The following is a 21,678-nucleotide window of genomic DNA, read 5'->3' on the forward strand; positions in this document are numbered from 1 at the left end:
TTTATGTTCACCTGTCCGGTCCCTTTTCTAAAATTTATGTTCATCAGAACTTTAACCCTTCATTCTTTCCAGTGCTGAGAGATATCTCCTTGTTTTACTATTCGCTTAAGATGAGCTCATGGGACGTCCAGAACCATCCTCTTCATCTATCACTTACAAAAGGGACATATTCCATATTTTTCGCAGTGCAGAAGCTTGATTTTCACCAGGCATCTCTATGATTCTCTGCGTCAAAGTAGAATTCACGACTTTCTCGATGATGATGCTGTTGATCCGGTCTCTGATAGCACCCGACTTGACCTATGGGAAAGAAGGGAATTTATTGGAGGGGCAGATTTGGAATTTTCCGTCGTGGCCTCAACAGGTACATATGCATCTCTCTATACTATTCAGGAGCAGATTGATATTTTGATCTTATTCTCCTAATTTAATTTCGAAACAAATAATTGGTCAAATATGGGAAATAGCCTAATATCCTGCTCAATACTCGTCTAGCATCTAGCATTATACCAAAATATGTTGTGATGTTCATTTTTGACAGGGAAACTGGAGAATCATGTGCAATTAAGGAAATGCGTGACATTGGCGATCCTGGAGTTGCGGAATCTCTACATCTGCTCCGTCTTATGTATACTGCAATTTATCTGTCACACTTGGCTGTGAATTAAGGATTTTCAAGTGTCTTTTTCAAGAAACAATTCACAAATTAATCTCCAAAAATAAAATATTAAACAGAGGAAGTCTAGGAGGACGCTCTAGCCCTCATTTTGTTTTTAAAGAAAAAGTAAGACTCTATTTTCATGAGTTTCATATGCTCAAATACTTTCAGTTTTAATCCCTCATATGCCTTGTGTTTAACGCCGATGAAGCTCTAGAAAACAGCTTCATAGCGGACTAGTTTCATACCCTAGCCCATAAGATTAGAATTAATTGTTTCCGTATCATTGCTTATATAGGTTGCATTATCATAATCATAATCACCTCATAACATTATCCAAGGAAGGATTATATTATTTTTCATTTTTAGGATCAAGCACGTAAAGCATATATACATGCTATACTATGCTCCACTGGTAAAAACGATTTTTTTGGTCTTATGTATAAGGCAGAGAAAGAAAAATTTTGCATATGAATGTATAATTGTACCCTTCATTTATTATCGGATTGACTTTGTTTTCATGGGATATAATGTATATTAAATAGGAATAGAGTGGAAAAATTGTTGAATTTTAATACATATTTAATGTAGTTTAAATTTTTTTTTCCTTTGTGTGAAACATATTAGAAATAACTTATAAATAAGATTAGAGTAGTACTTTTTGTAATTGAGTGTTCACCCACTTTAATATCTTGTTTGTATCTTATACTAGGTTCTTACTAGGATTCTGGTACCTCTTTAGATGCTAATTGAAAAAAGCCTTCTAACTTTCAGTATATTTTTAGAGCCTTGTATCCATGCACAGCACCTTATTCTTCAAGAGTATACTGAGCCTCACTGTAGCAGAACTTGTATCTGCCACTGCACAGTTCAGTATCCTTACTCAGATTAGCAATGAAGGTGAAAGAAGCTATTTGGCAAGTGCATACACAAATTTTATGTTTGCTGTCTGGCAATCATATTAAATTTAGCTTGACACACATTTAAAAGCGTCACGGTTGGCATATAGTCCCTCTTTAGACAGGACACATGCAGGCCTAAAAACAACGGCTTTCCTTTGAATCGCTCCCAATAACAGCTTGCAAAAACGTTTCCCGTACAACCGAAATTGTGCTACACAGTTTATAAACGCGAATATGTTATTCTGAGTCCCGTTTGTGCCCAGATTATGCCATAACCTGCTAAAATAGTGTTTTTGGCACTCAGGAAGTTCCAAGTTCTCAGCCGACTGGAACATCAAAACATTGTAACGTATTATGGCAGTGAAATAGTAAATTGTCTCCTGATTTATGGAGAGGAACTAAGTTTTTCACTGTGGAGTAGCTGTAAATTCTTTTTGTTCGCTCTTGTGGGTAATTAACCAGTTCATGTGCCTACGTAAGGAGGAGGGAAGCCGGATATCCATATACATGGAATATGTTCAGCCCGGTTCACTGAAGAAATATATCAGTTCTCGAAGTGCTTTACAAGAATTATCAGTTCGAGATTTCACCGAACAGATTCTCTCTGGATTGGTTTACTTGCGCAGTCAAAGAGTAGTCCACAGGTATATTCACATATTTACGTGTAATACTGCATGAGCTCTGGACAATATAACACAAAATCAGGTGTTAATTGTAGGATAACTGATTTTTAATTAATGTTTCTAAAACATTAAAAAATGGGGGTTGTCAAAATGAATTTGACCCAGTCTCGTAAACAAGCTGGACTAGACTGGAAGTTCTCTGGTAGGGTCACTAACTGCAGATATTATATTCCTGTATGGCATCTTAAATCCTCCTCCAACATGCTTTGGTATTAATTGAAAACTTCAGTTGCTATGGTAAATAAATATTTGATTAGTTACAATTTGCACTTATTTATACTTATTATCAAGTGTGTGTTTCAAGCTGTGGACCGGAACCATGTAACCATAAATGTTGGGATTCTTTAATTGCGAAAGCAACATTTATACTGTTTTCATAGCTATTGTTTCTTTAATTTGCGTATGCTGGAACCATCTAAGATAACTGTCTCATTTCCTTCATTGGAGGAGGCTCTAGCTATACATAATTTTTTTAAAAATTCCTTCCTTTACTTTTATATATGCTTATAGGAGTATTAAACCGCGTAATATACTTGACTGTCTCATTTCCTTTATTGGAGGAGGCTATCGCTATATATCATTTTTTCAAACATCCCTTCCTTTACTTCATATGTTTATGGGGTTATTAAGCCGCATAATATACTTGTCGATTCTGAGAGCAATGTAAAGCTTGCTGACTTTGATTTGGCTAAGCAAGCAAGTCCTTGAATATCTCCAACATCTTGTATACTGATTAATTACCTCAATAGTTACCATATTTATTATTAATCTTTTTAAATTGCATTTAATCTAATAACTTGCAGGCTTTTTTGAACCTTTTTTTAAAACTAGATTAACCTTGTTCTTTAGTTCTTTACCTTCAGTTGCAATATCTTGCCTCAGTCTTCGAAAAAAGAACCATTATATATTTCCCATCTAAGTAATATTATGAAAATACCCGTAGTCCTTTCAACAGATTCTCCTTATGTTGACCAAGAATTTCGATATCCTCCAAAAACACTTCACTATGTCCATGCATGGTGAAGTATGAACCGATATAAAGAAATAGAAGAACGTCTCGTACTTGTGTGTGTTTGAACCCCTTAAAGGTAGGATCGGCTGCTATCTTCGAATCTCTTTCCACTTTATTCCATGAAATTCGAGGAGATTCAAATTATTTTACCTAATGTTGAATGGCAAATGTTCAATCCATCTTTAGTTTAGAAATTAACAGAGTCTCAAATAACTTGATGAGATTATTTGGTTTCATATTAGGTTCGAGTATGTGCGTGTATTGTACAATATTTTTGGTTTTTTATTTTAATACGCTTGGAGTTGGTATGACAAATGCTACATATAATGGACAAGAATAACTGGGATTTTGTGTGTTGAAATAGCTAGCTGAATCGGCGGGCAATCACTGCGTTGGGAACCATATATTATACAGCTCCAGAGTTATATATTTGTTTTCTCAGTGATCTATCCGGACATCACTAAGTAAAGTGATAGAGCTGTTAAATTTCTCATACAGGGTATAGAGCATGGAGCATATAACATCTCGGGTGAAGCCTGTGCTGCTGATATATGGAGTTTGGGCTGTGTAGTCACTGAAATGTTCAAGGGCAAGCATCCTTGGCCTGATTGCATTCTGCCGGTATGCACTTTTGCATTTTACGATTTTAATACTTTAAACGCCTTATATTCAAGCTTTAGTAATTACACACACACACACACACACACACACAAAATATTTAGGTGACACAAAACTTTGATGTTTTACTGTCAAATTTCGCTGACTTTCAACTTTCGAGATCCACATATGTGTTGAGCTCCAAGTCTCTGATTCGAGTGGTTTAAGTTTCTCCACAAAATTTGCAAAAAGATGTAGGTACTTAATTAAAACAAGGAATTAAGCTTAAACTTCACCATGTGACCAAGATAAACCTTCATACCCTGATCAAGAAGCACGTTTTAGGCTCTCAGACCTATAAATTGAACAATGGTTCCAAAACAAATCCTATATAGTTTTAATACATTCAAACCCACACCATCGGCACAATTGAGTCCAAACAACTCTTACAACAGAATTTAATCATCAGGGCTAGACTAATTTAGCAGAGATGTTATATGGATCTTTGGTTTATTAATTTGACATGTTACTGACTAAAACATGCTTATACAATAAGCAGGCACAGGTCATCTTTAATGTTTGTATTCGTAAACAACATCCGGCAATACCAGAAAATCTGTCACTTGCGGGTAAAGGTTTTCTCAAAAGCTGTTTCAGGAGAGATCCAGCCAAGCGCCCATCTGCTGCCAGCATTACTAAAACATCCATTTGTGAAACCTCAAACTTATAGCTGAAGAAGCATGAAGAGATTGAGTTGCTTAATGTCACTATGCCACAAGGCCACGGACTGTTTTATTTTTGGCAATTTAAAACTTAACATATGGAAACTAAACCATAATTTTAAAAGTAAAATTACGATATACTAAATAAATATGTAGAGAAATTTGTCTTGTTTTGTGAAGAAAATGCTTTTTAGAAGCACTTTTGTGGTGTTACAAATACCTCCAAGTTTTATGAAAAGAAGGCACCTCCTACTTTCTAATGCCTTTGGCCTTATTTATGAAAACAGAATTGTTGATGCAAAAATTCTCTTTTCTTGCCTTTGCCGCCCCTAAAATTTTCACTTTGCCTCTCCCTAAAATTTTTCGCTGGTGTTTTTCGACGGAGTAATTATTAGGTATTCTTATTGCGCCACATTATCTATGCCTCTGAATTCTATCAAATGAGCCCTTAATGTTTCCTGGTCTTATAGTTCACCCCTCAACTTCTTGCCTTCTTCCTTAATGGCCCCTGTTTTCTTAATATCACCCGTTCTTCTCTTTTCACTTTCATTTTTAATTTCATGGAAATTTCTGTGATTATTTCTCATCATTTTCTTTCTTTTTACTGTTTAAATGTTTAAAACGGTACATGATAACAAAAAATTCTTTCAACTGATAGTCTTTTTGTCCATTTTAAAAATTAATATTGGTTAAATACAATTTTTAGTTCTTCAGGGTTTGCACGAATTTTTATAAGATCTTTTTTAAATTAGAAAAAAATTATAATAAGGCTCAACCCAAGATTATTAAATACAAAAATATCTTTTAAAATTATCAAATTATTTTAAAGTCTTAGGAGATCTTATTGTAAGAGATTTTATTTGTTTAGTTACCAAATTATCCTTTTTTTTGTATGTATTGACAATTGAAAGAGCAGTGGTTAATAATTTAAAGTGTAACGATTAACAACTATTGTGGTAAGTATTAACAATATAGTTTCTCAGTGTATCACAAAAATATAATGCATAAGTTGTCAATATAGGTTATGATAGTTGTTAATTATTATATCTTAAGTTGTTAATGACCACACTTGCAGTTGTCAATGCATAATTAAAAAAAAAGGGACAATTTGGTAATTAAACAAATGGAATCTCTTACAATGAGGTCCCCTGGGACTTTAAATTAATTTGATCTTAAAATTTTTTTTTTGTATTTAATTGTCTTAGATGGGGTCTTATTGCAATTTTTTTCAAAAAAATTATCTAGGGTATTAATTATTGGGTTAAGATGCAATTTTGCTCTTGATCTTTTCAGTAGTGCAATTTTGACCCTGATCTTTTTTTTTTTATGCAATTGTATTCGAGGAAAAAAGATCAAGGACAAAATTACACTTGAGAAATAAGATTAAGGCAAAATTGTACCATTAAAAGATTAAAAGCAAAACTACACCTAAGAAATAAGATGAAGGTCAAAATTGCACCTTAACCCTAATTATTCCTAACAAAAACATCCTTATTAATTACTCACAAAATATCCATCATTAATTAGGTATAAAGAAATTAACCAATCATTTTAAGGAAAATTGCGGAATAACAAAGCAAATTGTCTATAAATTTAATGCTATCACCTAAATTAACTAACCTTTTTTAATTTTTGCAGTGAAGTAGTTTGAAAGGATCCTACACAGTGTAATCCAAATCGTGATTTGACTCGCACAAACAGACGATTTTGTCGTCACACTTGCTAGTTTCTAGTTAACCTGTACATAAAATTGGGACTGAACTCGACTAAAATCGAAAGCATCTGTAGCCTCGCGTGTTTCTTCCAAAATTGGCTAGCTTACTGGTAAAAGCTCTTGAAGTCCTTTCATTATTATTTTCTCGAGTCCTTGCATCAGTAGCTCTTGAAGTCCTTTCATTATTATTATTATCATCGTGGCACTATGATAGTATTGCTTTCTTTTATAATATCTTCTGTTTTTTTTAAAAAAAATTTTATTGTCTAAGAATTTTTTAACTAGCATTCAATTTGTATTTGTTATGTTAGCTGTTATAATAAGGAAAATTTAATTTGCAGGTCCTTCTAGTTTATTTTGATTTTGGATCAGATCCCTCGACTTTGTTGTCTTTTTATCACATCTTCAACTTTTTATTGTTAAATTTATTGGTCTTACTGTTAGATACACATTGACACCGTTGAAAATTTAGCATAGGCACTTAGGTTTGACCAACTCTCCTCTCATTTTCCTTGCTGCCCAGCACCGTCTCCTTACCCGAGACACTCCGCACTTGAAAATACCTTACCATTCCTTCCCTTCCCTTAGTCATATTCACCAGGACCTTTTTATCCATTCCCATGGTTGTTGGTGGGGGCTCAACTTCCCAACCCAACATCCCAATTTGTGAGGTGTGAAATAAAAAAGAGACAGAAGAATGACCTTACATAAGGCATTTGCAACCCATGAAAAGAAATCAAATGTTTAGTTAGGCTTGTTTGATCATCATTCTCCACCTTCACCTTTGACCCTTGTTGGCCATTGCTATTGATCTAATTGAGTGGGGAGGCTAAAACAGTTTTGTTAATTAAAGGACTCTGTTTGGCTCTGTTTCTAATTCAAAAAACAAAACCATCACTGATGGTGGCTGTCATTTGAAACTTCAATCACAACCCAATACGCTCTAACTAGCAAACCACCACTCTTGTTTATTACCACATATGTGTGTTCCAAAGCCACCGTGCACGTCTTATACTCCCTATTTGATGTTGATGCTTTTATCCTCTTAATCTTTCCCTCCCCTCTGTTTATCGTTTCATCTTACATATCATTTTTAACTTTTGGATAATAACTATGTATAATATACATGTAGCAAACAAAAACAATGAAGATGCATTGCTTGTGGATTGGGGTATATATGAGGCACATGTGAGTTAAGTCCAACAAAACTTGGAGTTAAGCCATCGCCACCTCTTCCTCAAAATCACAAGAGTCCATTGGATTCAAGAGCCAAGGGTCTGTTACGTCCCTTTCAACCCATGTTCTCCAAATCGAAAGAATCACTCCTTGTGTATTTGGCTCAAACATAGCTTCTAGAGCTCTACATCTCATTCAAAATAGTTCAATACTCATGTTGAAGCTAGTCTTGCGACTCAGAAATAAAGACATTGAGGCTGGGGACCTGAGCCTCAATTGAGTCCATATTTTCATTTTGCGACGGGGATAGCTAAGAAGGGTCCCAGTGACTATGTGACTGAGGAAATGGAAAGTGTTATGGAGAGACAGGAAGGAATGACGAGCCATTTTCAAGTGGGGAGAATGTTGGAAAGGAGACGATGCTGAGCAACAAGAAAGAGAAAGAGGAGAGTTTGGTCAAACTTAAGTGTCTAAGCTAAATTTCTAACAGTGTTAATATGTATCTAACGGCAAGAATCAATCAACATAACAATAAAAAATTGAAGGATCTAATAAAAAGAAAAAAGGTTGGAGGAACTTGAAGTACCTGCAATTAATTTTTTTTTAATAATATACAAACTTTAAGACAGCAAAAGAGATGAGAATGTGTTGTATAAAAAAAAAGATATAAGAATGTGACGAGCAAGAATTATTATTGTGGCTTTATGTAAAATAAAATATAGATGTTATTGAGGAATAATCAATATGAAAGTAATAATATTTTGCGCATGAATTTTTATCACAAAAAGGTATGAAGTCGTACTAGTGTTCTCTTCCCCATCATGTCCCTCTCTTTATTGTTAGATTAGTATGATAAATAAGTAATTGAAACAAGTAATGAAATATATAAAAGTTAGATCATTAAAAAGAAGTTTGTTTTGTGCCAGATCATTAAAAAGAGGTTGAATTAGTTAAAAGAAAATAGTTACGTCAAGTTTTTTATATCTATTATCTCCATTTTTTTAATAATATATAGTCATATATCCTAACTTTTTTTTAATGTGGATTTGTAATTAAATGCTACTCCTTTGGTCTTTAATATATAATTTAATTGTTGAATTGATTTTAATCCTAAATATAAAACCTATTTCTCATATTTATTAGTTTTTTCTAAATTACCCCTATTGGTACCTCCTCAACATAATCAAATAAGTGAGGGAGGGGGGATATTAAAGAAGATGATCATGGTGTTTTAGGACAAAAATTTCATATTTTTTATAATTAATTAACTTACTAACTTTCTTAATCTAATAAAATTAGTTAAGTAGGTTTTATATTAATGATCAGAAGAGTAACATTTAAAAAAATAATACACATGATCATATATAATTAGATAACTTAACATAATAAATATAAGGGACTTGATGTAAGTATTGTGTTTAGTAAAAATGTTAGTTAAAACTGCTATATAAATAAATAAGGATTTAAGATAGGGAAGACAATAATAGAAATAAAAAATATTATAAATTTAACTTTATCCCATACTTCTCTTTTTCTTTTATTTTATGTGGTTTTTGGAATGATAATATAGAGAGGGAAAAAAAAAAAAGAAGTTTTATGAATTTTTAATAAGGGAAAAAGGTGAATTTACTTTATATCTGTTTGCGTTTTTCCTTTTCCATTTTAGCCTCCCCACCCTCTTCAAGCGTTCAATGCTTCCAACAGCACAAATCAAAGCATATCATCGAAGGCCCACGTCCTTCTCCATTGATGATCAGCAGAGTCTCTCATTTCATCGAAAACCTTCACGGCCGGCGTGGCCGTATGAAAGTCATCTTCCACGACAACGAATAAGGAACCATTTCTTCATCGACACCAACCCTGAAGATTTCAGGGCTCTCGTTCAGGAACTCACCGATGTGCCCCGCCCGTCCTAATTAAACAAAGCCGTTGCAGTTTCTGGCGCCGGCATCGAGAATTTGGTTTCGTCCTTGTTCGATGAATCCGTCATTATATATAGCATTATAAAACAAGAGAAGAATGGTTCTTGTGATGATGTTAACAACGGAGTTACGATCATCATCGGTGCTAAATGGATACGCCACTGAAACTGCAGATTTCAAGATCGGTGCTTAATTAAGCAATCTGCAGATTCAGTCTTCGCTTTGCTTGGTGGTTTGATTTCATCTCCTGGCTTGGAGTTCATCAAAGAGCTTCCTTAATCTTGAATTTTAACTTTGGAGTTCATATTGCACATTGTGGTCAATCTGAACTTTTCCTTTAAATGGTTGTCAAATTGTGTTATTTTTCTTACTGGATTGGCTTGCTTGTCTACTTTGAATGATAATCTCTCCTGCCCTTAATAAAACATCCAGTTGGTTAAATTACTAGCATCATCTTCAATAAATATCGTTTTTTTCTCAATTTTTATTCTAATCTTCCGTAGTATCATCCTCTTCTTATAGCAAAATTGCTTATTTTAATATTATTTGTAATATTTACCAGACATTTGATTATCATCACAGATATACTACTTTTAATATACACCCTAACACATAAATACACACACAGTGCACACAATTCATATACACGATATTTATTCAAAATATTCAAAATATATAATTCATTATTATTAATGTTGCTACAATTGCGACCATCACTACTTTCTTTTTAACCAGCATCACAGCTCAAGTTTTATTCTATATTTTGAACATTTAAGAAATGTTTACGTTATTCTTACCTTAATATGTATTTTAACTGTGTTTCTCAATATTTATTTCTGTTTTCATGGATCAACAGTCATGTCAGTAAAAAGAAAACAAATAGTAAAGTAACAATGCTCACACACTTTAGTTTTATATAGTATATTGATGATCTTGATTACTTCATTTTGAAACAGGGCAGATATGATGAGGCAGAGCTGGAGGGTAAGCTGCTAGGTGGTCAAATCACGGATTTTGTCAGGCTTGATAAAAGTGCAAAGAGAAGTACCCTGCCTTTTTGAGGCACTTATAATTTTCCCCTCACCCCCAGATTTACAGTTTAATGGCTTGTTGCCTTTTGTTGAGAAGTACAAGTTCTTGTGGCAGACATCCATCTTCTGAATCAAATCAGACTTCATGCACTTGAAGGCACTGAGAAGGAAGCACTGCAAGCAGAAATTAAGTTGTTGGAGATGAGGTTGGCAGAGACTGATGCACAGGAAAAGATACGTGTGTGGAATCCATGGAGAACCAGTTAGAGATGAGTTGCAAGGGAATTGCAGAAGGAATCGGAATGACATAATTCATTCCCTTGCTGAGGAGCTCTGTTAGTTCATTAAAAGTAGAAAATGACTACTTAAGTAATGTCATTGAATTATTGAGAGAAGAGCTCATGGTAACATCCCAATTTTAATTTTGGGATTGAAGCAATATTGGGTGGGAGATTAATCATGGCAATTGAGAATCCATGTCATTATTTGAGCAAGGAAAATTTACTTAAAAATGAAATTAAGTCTCTTAAGATAAATTAATACATTATGTGGGATTAAGTTGAAGTATTTATAGTAATTTTCAAAATAACATGCTATAATTATTTAAACATTATGAAAATTCTAAGAGTAAAATAAATACATAAATTTGGCCCAAATTTGAATTTTAGGAGAATGATGAAAAAAAATTATAAAAAATAATAATAAATAAAGTACCAAAAAAAAAGAGTTACTGTTCCAGTCAGTCGCGTGTCTCTGGTTTAGAAGAGATTTTATACTATATAAAAACAGATGATAATTGTTTTTGCGAAAGTTCTTGCCTTTGCCTCCCCCAGAAATATTTTACTTATATTCCATCTAATAAAAAGGCTCTTAATTATATAAAATGATACCACGTCTTTTATAGTTCTATACCATGTTCCTTAAACTTCCCATACCATGTTCCTTAAGCCACTACTTAAAGGGAAAAAAAAGGTTACTTTTATCTGTTTTAGAGGCCCTTTTTCATCTGTATAAAGGGAAACGTAGACAAAAGAAACATACATAGAAGTTAGATATGTGTCTTGTTATAAAATATGTGCTCACATATTCGTCTGTTCAAGAACCCATACTCATCTGGTCACCTAACCAGATGACTATCTGGTCCACATACTCGTTTGGTCCAGAGTATATGGGCCCATACTTGCTTGTTATGGCCCAACAGACGAGTATGGGACCTTATACTTCTCTGTTTGGCATAACGAAACGAATATATCGTCCTTTTTTTCTTTCTCAATTTTCAATTTCAGACAAAAATAAAAGGAAAAAAAAATAGACTTTTTTGTAGTATTGACCCCAATTGTTTCGTTTCTACCTGCTTTTCATATATACAGATTCAGTTTAGTTGCTGCTATATAAGTTTTTTGGGCTTTATTGGTCACTTAACATCCTAAGAGGAAATGCAAGGCTTGCATGACGCACAGATTAAAGTTTCTTGCTTTGTCATTTTTCATCCAAATCAAATGGAGTGATAGGTTCTGATGATGCGCAGCACAAGAGAGTGAACTATTTGAACTGGTGCTCTGTGGTGCTGCTGCTGGATCTCAGCATTGCACTTTAACTTTTGTTGTTGCTTTGTGTTATATGCTTAAACTGGCGAATCACATCACCATAGGCTTGGTATGTAACATGAAGGTCTTCCTATATTTATTAAATCCTAGTATTATTGCAACTTGTTTTATATGGATATGATCTATCATTGTATTTTCAATTACACACAGAGTCTTTAGGTCTGTTGATATTGATGCCCTTTATATTCGTCGTGGAAATGAATCCACATTTTGGTTGCCCTTTATATCAGTTGTCTATAATATATATAGAAATTCAGTATCAGATGTTTCAAACTTTGGGTTTACTGTCTCTAAATGTGAAAACATGGAAATGGTTGTAACTGGAATAGCCTACAGGGCAATATTAGGAGGCCACGGCCTTTAATTTTGCGAGAAATATTAACAGCTGTTATTGTGAATAATAGACGTTATGATCTTTCTCACTAAAGTATAAAATATTTAATACTAGATGTAGGTCCTGCATGCACATTAACCCAAAAAAAAAAAAAAAAACTGGCTAGCAATATATCATGGTGCTATTATTTAGTAAAATGTGATGCCAAAAATAATTATAGTAAAACATATTTCACCATATTATATAAGGTTTTCACAATTATTTTGATTTTCAACCATTAAAATTTCAAACGTACGTCTATTTGATATTTTTAGAAACATAAATTACATCATTTCTTATTGGGTCAAATGAAATTTCATTGACATTTTTAGAAACATAAAAAAGAGGTACCTCCTACTTTCTTATCCCGTTGGTTTTATGTGTGAAAACCGAGTAGTTTATGAACAAATTCTCTTCACCTACCTTCTACCTTTGCCGCCCCTAAAATTTTCACTGTGCCTCTCCCTAAAATATTTCGTGTTTTTTGATGGAGTAATTATTAGGCATTCTTATTGCACCATCTTTCTTTATGCCTGCCGTTTTCCTACCGCCAGCCCTTCTTGTCTCTTTCCTCTTTCAACTTTCATGGAAATTTCTATGATTATTTCTAATCATTTTCTTACATTTTTATTTAAATTTTAAAAATCGTACATGATAAAAATTAAAAAATCTTCAACCTAATACCAAAAGTCTTCCAAGTCCACTCACAACAGACAAGCTTACTGACAAGTGACGGCGGAGTAAAAAGCAAAACACATTCAGAGATTGCGTTCTATGCATTTTAAAAATATTTCTTATCCCGTTTTTGCAACAGGAATCTTCTAGGATATTTGTTTTCATCCTTTTTCATAAGAGATCTTTTAATTAAATTATCCATGGTATTAATTTTTCCTTACAAAAACGCCCTTATTAATTACTCACAAAATATCCATCGTTAGTTAGGCATAAAGAAACTAGCCAACCATTTCAAGGGAAATTTTGGAAAAACAATACAAATTAACTAAACTTTTTAATTTTTGCTGTGACGTAGGCTAATTTAAAAGGATCCTACATATAAGATTTAAAAGGAGTATGTAATTATCAGATATTCCATATAATATAAAGGCTCTGTGCTGTCAAAATAATAATAATAATAATAATAATAATAATAATAATAATGAAGGCTCTGAAAAATCATATAAAATGAGCCTACATGTTTTATAGTTTTATGCCTCCTACCATCTTCCTTAATGCCTCCTGTTTTCTTAATATCGTCGTTCTTGTCTTTTTCGTCTTTTTATCATTCGTGGAAATTTCTATCATTATTTCTCATCATTTTCTTTCCTTTTATCTTTAAATCTTAAAATTGTACGCGAATAATTAAAAAAAATCTTCCACCTAATAGTCTTCCAAGTCCGCTCACAGCCAAGCTTGTTGACCACGGAGTGAAACTAAAAAGCAGAACACAAAGAATGCGTTCTTTTAGTTTTTGGAAATTAATATTTCCTTCGGTCCTTTATCTAGGAATCTTTTGATTACTGCTTTTACAAGACCTCTTTCAAATTTCTACTGTTATAATTTTTCCTGAAAAGGAGCCCTTATTAAAAGAAAGTGCATTCTAAATATACAGGAGATGACAGTTTTTCTGTGTTACGCTTTTAAAATCTCAAGAAAACCAGGATGCATTGCAGTATATTTAATTATTATCATGAATAATCATAAAATTTAGCGAAAATATAAAATATTTTGACAGTGGGGACGAGGTTAGTGAAGGAATTAATAAGAGCTGAAGATGTTAATATGAAATGAAGAAATGGGGGTAATGGTTGCTATGAAAGAAAGAGCTAACAAACGTTGGTGTTCTCCGAAATTACAACATCTTGTTTTAAATATAGAAGCTAGATAATATATTTATTTTAGTTCTGAATATAATATTACAATTTATTTTGTCCCCTGAAATTATAAATTTTTACTCTTACTGAATACACATAGTAAGGAGTAGTTTTCATCAATAGGAAGGTACAATGGATATGATTAGAAATTATATTTTAGAAAAACCAACAAATTTGTTTTTTTATAAATAATTGAATTAATTAATTTTTTTGATATTTACAAATTAATTATCTATCTCTTATATTAAGAATTTAATGTACACTTGTATGCTGAACTAAGCCAAGATGCGTATGTGAATATAACGATGAGTCCTCTTCCAAGTACCATTTAGACCCCACCAATATACATTGATAGATGGACATCTTTGAATTTCTGTCTCCATACTTTTTTTTCCTTTCCAATGTCATCTTTCGTCTTTTTCCTCTTCGATCGTTCGTGGAAATTTCTCTCATAACATCGCCTCACTTTCCCTTTCATTTATTTACCTCCTTGAGTCCTTGACTCTTTCACGCGTATTAAGAAATTTCGAGACAATTGCTAGCCTCTTTTAAGATGTTTTAAATTTAAAAATTGCACTTTTTTCTTTGGAAAATTTTTACGATGATTGGGCAGATATATACGTTTAACCTAGATACCTATATATCACTATGCATCTCATATTCATCACATTTTATGTTTCCATACCTTTTTGTCGTAAAAATTAATGCACAAAACATTATTACTTGCATATTGATTATTCCTCTTCAATAATATCTTTATTTAATTTTACATGAAGCCACAGTAATGATGATCATTTCTTGTCACATTCTTATATCTTTTCCAATCTTAAAGTTTGTACATTATAAAAAGTATCCCCACCTAATAGGCTTCTAAGTTGAGAGTCAAGCCTGTTTTAAAGTCAACACAGACTCTATTTCATAGTCACCAGAACCTCAACCCTTCATTCTTTCCGGTGCTGGAGATATCTCTCTTCTTTCTTTACTCGTCGCTTAAGATTAGCTCATGGCACATCTAGCACTATCCTCTTCTATAACTTACAAATGGACTTTTAATGTGTTTCTTAGTTTTCACGGTGAAGATACTCGCTTAGGTTTCACCAGCCATCTCTATCGTTCTCTGCGTCAAAGTGGAATTCATGCCTTTCTCGATGATGAATTCATTAGGATTGGAGAAAATATCACACCCGCGCTTTTTGAAGCTATACAAAAATCAAGAATAGCCATCATAGTTTTCTCAGAAAACTATGCAAACTCAACATTTTGTTTGCAGGAACTTGAAAAGATTCTGGAGTGCTTCAAGGAAGAGAGTCGGTTGATATATCCAGTATTTTATTATGTGGACCCATCAGAACTGCGACGTCCCAGAGGAAGCTATGCAGAAGCATTGGCTCGACTGGAGAAAAGATTCAAAGACAACAAGCACAAGGTGGAAAAATGGAGGCTCGCTCTGTCTCAAGCCGCTGAACTCAAAGGCTGTCATCTCAAACCCAAGTATATCTCTTCACTCTTTTCATCATCATTATCATGAGAACAGTTAATTACAATTTCAATCTTACAACAACATGCACATAGTCTATGCTGGCCAGTTCGATTCCTTTTTTGTTGGGTTAACAATATGCTGATTTTTTCTTTGAAAGCTGAATGAAGAACATGCTTTTAGTTTTATTTTTCTACAAAAGAGAAACAATAACTCTGGGCATGCCATATTCCTCCCAATACTTAGGGTGGCCGAATTCCATTAATTAGGGAGAACACACTAAATTCACACTTACTGGTGTATAAAAATACTTACCGTTTATATAATAAACTTAATACTTCTTTGATAATTGGGACTGAATTTAAAATAATGCTACAACACTCTCATATTTCATCATCTACTGTGTGAGGATTGAAACTATATCTTACATCTTATTGGGAGGAATAGGGAATACAGCCAAGTCTTTGTACATAAAATCCACATATCTTAATGTTTAGTTTGACTAAAAGCGAACTTCTTACAAATTGGTCAGGATTGCAAATGAACAAGAGTGTATTACAAGGATCACGAAAGAAATTGCTGCTAAGATCGATTAACCAGCAGCGTTTACATATTGCAGATTATCAAGTTGGACTTGTGCCCCGAGCCAAGAAAGTTATCTCTTGTTTAGATCTTTCGTGTACTGAAGAAAAAAAAATGATAGGAATTTGGGGAGCTGGTGGAATAGGTAAATCCACCATTGCAAGAGCTGTATATAATTCCATTGCTGATAATTTTGACGGCTCATGTTTTCTTTTTAATGTAAGAAAACATTCTGAAAATCCAACTGGTTTGTCACATCTTCAAGAGACATTATTACGTACATTAGTTAAGGAGAAAGATCTCAGATTGGGTGACTATGATGAAGGAATACCAATCATAAAACATAGGCTTAGTAAGAGGAAGATTCTTTTGATTCTTGATGATGTTGACAAATCAGAGCAATTAAAAGCACTTGCTGGTAGTTCTAATTGGTTTGGTTGTGGAAGTAGAATCATCATCACAACCAGGGATAAGAAATTATTAGAAAGTCATGGTGTTACAAGCATTTATGATGTCAAGGAATTGGATGATAAGGAATCCCTTAAGTTGCTTAGTTGGCATGCCTTTGAAAAAGAAAACGTGGATTCCAACTACATGGAGGTTTGCAATCGTGCCATAAATTATTCATGTGGTTTTCCATTAGTTTTAGAAATGATTGGTTCTAACTTGCGTGGTGATGGAGTTAATATTTGGAATTCTGCATTGGATCAATTCGAAAACATTCCGCATGAAAGCGTTTTGGGTGCCTTCAAATTAAGCTATGATACTTTAGGGGAAGTGGAGAAACAAGTTTTCCTTGACTTGGCTTGTTTTTTCGATGGTGAGAAGTTAGCACTTGTCAATGATATGTGGCTATGTGGTCGTGGAATCTGATTAGAATATGCTATTAAAGTGTTGATTGATAAATCCCTAATAAAGATTGAACAAGATTGTGTAACAATGTACGACTTGATAGAAGATACAGGGAAAGAGATCGATCGACAAGAATCACCATATGAGCCTGGTGGACGTAGTAGACTATGGTTCTACAAAGACATTCTTCATGTCTTGCAACAAGACTCGGTAAGATCACCAACATGCATTTTCATTTTCTCCAAAAAAAAAATTATAATGATTCATAACATGTAAATTTTGAAATTTATTGTGCGTGCTTTTCATTTTGGCAGGGGACTCACCAAATTGAAGCCATATTTCTGGACTTACCTGAAAGTATAGAAGTACAATGGAGTGGAGAGGCATTCATGAAAATGAAAAATCTAAAAATGCTTGTGATAAGAAAAACATGCTTCTCTGAATGTCCCAAATATCTGCCAAAAAGTTTGAGGTGGTTGGAATGGAAAGGGTGTTCTTTCAAATTTTTACCATCTTTGTGGCCAACTGAACTTGTTTATCTTGACTTGTCCTTTAGTTATTGTGAATTGCTCCAACCATTTGACAAGGTAAGTATACAAGTACCCTAATACTTTTACTTTTGTTTTTGTTTTGGCCTAATTATAAAAAGTAAATTGATATTTGTGTTGCAGGCGTTTCACAATATAAGTTGTATGAATTTAAGAAATTGCAAATTTCTGCAGCAAATACCTGACTTTTCTGGAGCTTCTAATTTAAGAGAATTGTGGCTTGATGGGTGCACAAATTTAATTAGAATTCATGATTCAGTTGGATGTTTAAATGAATTGACAGAATTGAGTGCCATGCGATGCAAAAATTTGAAGATTTTGCCATCTTGCCTTAAGTTGACCTCTCTTAAACATCTCAACCTCTTTGGTTGTTCAAGTCTCCAGACATTTCCAGAAGTATTAGTCATGATGGAAAAAATGCGAACACTTGACTTAGACAAGACAGCAATCACGGAATTGCCATCTTCAATTTGCAATCTTATTGGACTTGAAATCTTACACATGGAAGAATGTCCTAATCTTATGCAACTACCAGCTAGCATTTGTACATTACCAAACCTTTGGAAACTGACAGCAAATTCTTGTGAAGGAATGAGTCATTTTAAGATGTGTGAAGCTGGAGGTGAAGCAAGTGTAGGTTGCTCAGCAATGGCGTTGAAAATGGAACAACTTTTTTTCTCACATTGCAATTTATCTGATGATTCTCTTGCTTTCTGTCTTGCTAACTTCACTAACATGATACATTTAGATATGAGTTTTAACAATTTCACAATTCTTCCAAGATGCATCAGAGAGTATCACAATTTGAAATATCTTTTGTTGGATAATTGCTACAAACTTAAGCATATTGGAGGGATGCCACCAAACTTGGAAAAATTTAGTGCCATACGTTGCACATCATTGACTAAGTTATCCAAAAACAAAGTAATGGAGCAGGTATCTCCAACCGCCCAAGCCCTCTCTCTATGATTATATTCTTTTCTTATTACTTATGTGTTTGTGCTTTTTTTTTCTTTTGGCAATATGCAATTGGCAGGCAATAAACTTTCAATCTGGGAAAAGAAACTTTATTTTACCTGGGGAAAAATTTCCAGAAGGGCTCCATAATTATAGTGGGGAAAAGTTTGTGTCATTCTGGGTTCGTAATATGTTCCCCACGACTTTAATCTGGATTCTTGTTAAAGATGACCGGGATTATGCCTACAGTTGTCAATTCTCCGTGGACATTGATGAGTACACCAAGCTGGGTATTTCTTCTATGTGGAGTTCATTGTCACCAATAAAGACTAATCATATTTATATATGTGATATGCAAAGCATGATTCACAGCACTGAACTCCCCATTACAAATGAGTGGAGTCAAGTGAAGGTTTCTATTCAGAGCACAACACAGGAAACAGAAGGTGAAAAAGAAATTTACTTTGGAGTTCATGTACACGATCTACAAAGCAACTTGGAAAATATTCAATTCCTGCAACCCGTGGATAACTCAACAAAAGGTATTTTCCCTTTCCCCCGTCTCTTCATTTCACCATTGATATTCTTATTTCAACCGCTTGTAACGTCAATTCATCATCGACTTATACTTTTTTTTATTAATTTTTTTGACTTTTGGAAGAACTCAAAGAATATGGCTATAACCAAGAGACAAAGGAAAACATAACCGTTGTTCCTCTCTCCCAATTTTTCCTCCTCAATCTCCTTATATCCTCATACCTTTTCCCACACACTCTCTTTTCCTTGATCTGGCGGTGCGCCGAGTTTGCTGGAGGATATATATTTAAGGAGAGATTAGTAAGAAATCTCATAATAAGAACTTAACTAGTAATTGATTTCATTTAAAAAGAATGGTACTAAAGTCCCACATAATTGAAATAATTGCAGAGAAGTCCTAATATAATCTGAAATTACTCTGCATGACCAAGGAATTAAATGAAAAAGAATGGAGGGAGTAAAATTTAATTTTTAATTATTTATCTTGTGTGAGGCTTTATGCACGCGTCAACCTATGATGTGTGTCTATCACTGAGTGACATTTTGTAGACACTGAAAATTAAATTCCTATTTTTTTGCCAACGATTTAAATTCCGATTTTAGGACTTGTCTTTCCGACTCGAAGCATATACAATATTACTAGAACCCGCTGGGGGGTGGCTCCCTCATGACTTAGTTGACCATCACTCTCTTCGCATAGCAAAATTGCCTATTTTAATATTATTTGTAATATTTAACAAATAGAGTATATTTGTTTACCATAACATATATCCTGCTTTTAATATACATCCTAACACATACATACACACAAACACTCTTCATATACACAATATTTTTTCAAAAATATTCATGGAATAATTTATTTCTCATATATACACATATCTTTTTGTTAGGAAATCATATTACACTAGATTTTTCTGAAAAACGCTCTACTTGCTTTTCTGGTATCTCGGCATCTCAAAGAAAATACTGCTCCTGTCGGTTTTATAAGAGAGTTTTTTGAAGCATCAATTTATTCCTATTTATAGCATATTCCAATAACCTATCTAAAACATTTATCACTATCTTTGATTCTCAATATAAGACTATGAGAGCCAGTTAATTGATTTGGATAATAGATTAAGGAAGTCAAATTAGTTGATTATAACAAATGTGACATAATCTCATTAAAATAACATTAGATTATTTATCAATTTATAAGTTAGATAAATTAGTTTGAAAAAAAATAACAAATATAAAAATTAAGATCTTATATTTATAATCAAATCTAACTCTCAAATTAACTTTTATATTAAGTGTTAAAGGAAGTGTTAACTTATTATTGTGCCAATATTAATTAGTCAAGCTCCATTAGTTATCCAAGCCGCCCTTGTTTATAACACAATCTCGTAGGAGCATAAAATTTTTAAAATTGCTCATTCGCTACAAGGTTTTACCATTTTGCAGTTTATAATTATTATAAATTTATTGCTACTATTAACGTTGCTACAAATGTGACCATCATCAATCACAACTTAAGTTTCATTCTATACTTTTAACATTTTCAAGGTGAAAAAAAATTCTATATTTTTAACATTTTCGTAATGTTTATGTAATCCTTACTTTAGTGTTTCTCAATATTTATTTCTATTTTCATGGACAGAGATGTGTACTATGGGCGAGTTTGGATCATATGTGCGTTTAACATTTTTGCAAGATGAGGGGTGCAATATATCCAATTTGGTCAGGATATTGTCCCTACGAGGTCTGAACTTGGCCGACTACCTTCTCTGAGGTCCTTAAGAATTGAAAGATTACACAGTGTGGTGACTGTGGGTTCTGAGTTTTCCAAGGCTGAAGGTGATTCTGCTGTCATTATAGTACCGTTTCCTTCCCTTAAAATTCTTCATTTTGAAGGTATGATCTCCTTCCGGTCAAAAAAAAAGAAGGTATGATCTCCTGGCAACAATGGCAGTCTATTGATAAGAAAGCTTTTCCTAAACTCCGCTTTATTCGCTTTGTTGATTGCCCCAAATTAATTGGAAATTTACCTCTACAACTTCTTTCTTTAGAGGGTCTGGAGATTATGTCATGTCCACTGCTTGCTTCTTCTATCCCAGAGTGTTCAAACATTCACCAGTTCGCTATAATTAAAAGCCCAAATGCAGTGTTGCAAGAGCAAGAATTACCACCATCCCTACGCCGCCTGGCAGTTTCAGGTGGGCACATGTTGGAGCCTCTGTCTGAAAAGTTGCATATTGAAGATTTAACAGTGGATTGTTCTGATGCTGTGCCACCTGCAGTGATTCATATTCCCGCTTCAGTGAAACAGTTAGAGATGAGAAACTGTGAAAATCTCAAGGCTTTTTTTGGTTTCAAAGGCACGTCTTCTTCATCTCCGAAAGATTTCCATTTACAAATGCAAGTTTCTGCCGTCCTTGTTTGATGACATGGAACGTCTTGTCCCAAATGCAGAAG

General features: G+C 33.6%; 3 protein-coding genes across 3 annotated transcripts; all 3 read left to right on the forward strand.

Annotated features, from left to right (window-relative positions):
* The first annotated feature begins 15,271 nt into the window (after window positions 1-15,271).
* LOC114714282 (TMV resistance protein N-like) lies at window positions 15,272-15,796 on the forward strand. The gene has a single exon (XM_028899010.1). The coding sequence runs from the start codon at window positions 15,272-15,274 to the stop codon at window positions 15,794-15,796; it is 525 nt and encodes a 174-aa protein (XP_028754843.1).
* Window positions 15,797-16,441: 645 nt separating this feature from the next.
* LOC114714283 (TMV resistance protein N-like) lies at window positions 16,442-17,200 on the forward strand. The gene has a single exon (XM_028899011.1). It carries the CDS (start codon window positions 16,442-16,444, stop codon window positions 17,198-17,200), a length of 759 nt encoding a protein of 252 aa, XP_028754844.1.
* A 66-nt stretch (window positions 17,201-17,266) lies between these two features.
* Window positions 17,267-21,646, forward strand: LOC114714284 (disease resistance protein TAO1-like). The gene is made up of 5 exons (XM_028899012.1): window positions 17,267-17,389; window positions 17,494-17,766; window positions 17,851-18,663; window positions 18,764-19,226; window positions 21,273-21,646. Exons 1-5 carry the CDS (start codon window positions 17,267-17,269, stop codon window positions 21,644-21,646), a joined length of 2,046 nt encoding a protein of 681 aa, XP_028754845.1.
* The last annotated feature ends 32 nt before the right edge of the window (window positions 21,647-21,678 follow it).

The sequence above is a fragment of the Neltuma alba genome, unplaced genomic scaffold (genome assembly GCF_004799145.2).
Source record: "Neltuma alba isolate B1F8T4 unplaced genomic scaffold, ASM479914v2 tig00011497_pilon, whole genome shotgun sequence".
Taxonomy (NCBI): Eukaryota; Viridiplantae; Streptophyta; class Magnoliopsida; order Fabales; family Fabaceae; genus Neltuma; species Neltuma alba.

Excerpts from the sequence above, each read along its gene's own strand:
- LOC114714282 (XM_028899010.1), top strand. The coding sequence starts at position 15,272 with ATGGCACATCTAGCACTATCCTCTTCTATAACTTACAAATGGACTTTT.
- LOC114714283 (XM_028899011.1), top strand. The coding sequence starts at position 16,442 with ATGATAGGAATTTGGGGAGCTGGTGGAATAGGTAAATCCACCATTGCA.
- LOC114714284 (XM_028899012.1), top strand. The coding sequence starts at position 17,267 with ATGTACGACTTGATAGAAGATACAGGGAAAGAGATCGATCGACAAGAA. Across the intron at positions 17,390-17,493 it reads ATGTCTTGCAACAAGACTCG|GGGACTCACCAAATTGAAGC; the intron begins GTAAGATCACCA and ends TCATTTTGGCAG. Across the intron at positions 19,227-21,272 it reads CGTGGATAACTCAACAAAAG|AGGGTCTGGAGATTATGTCA; the intron begins GTATTTTCCCTT and ends TTCTTTCTTTAG.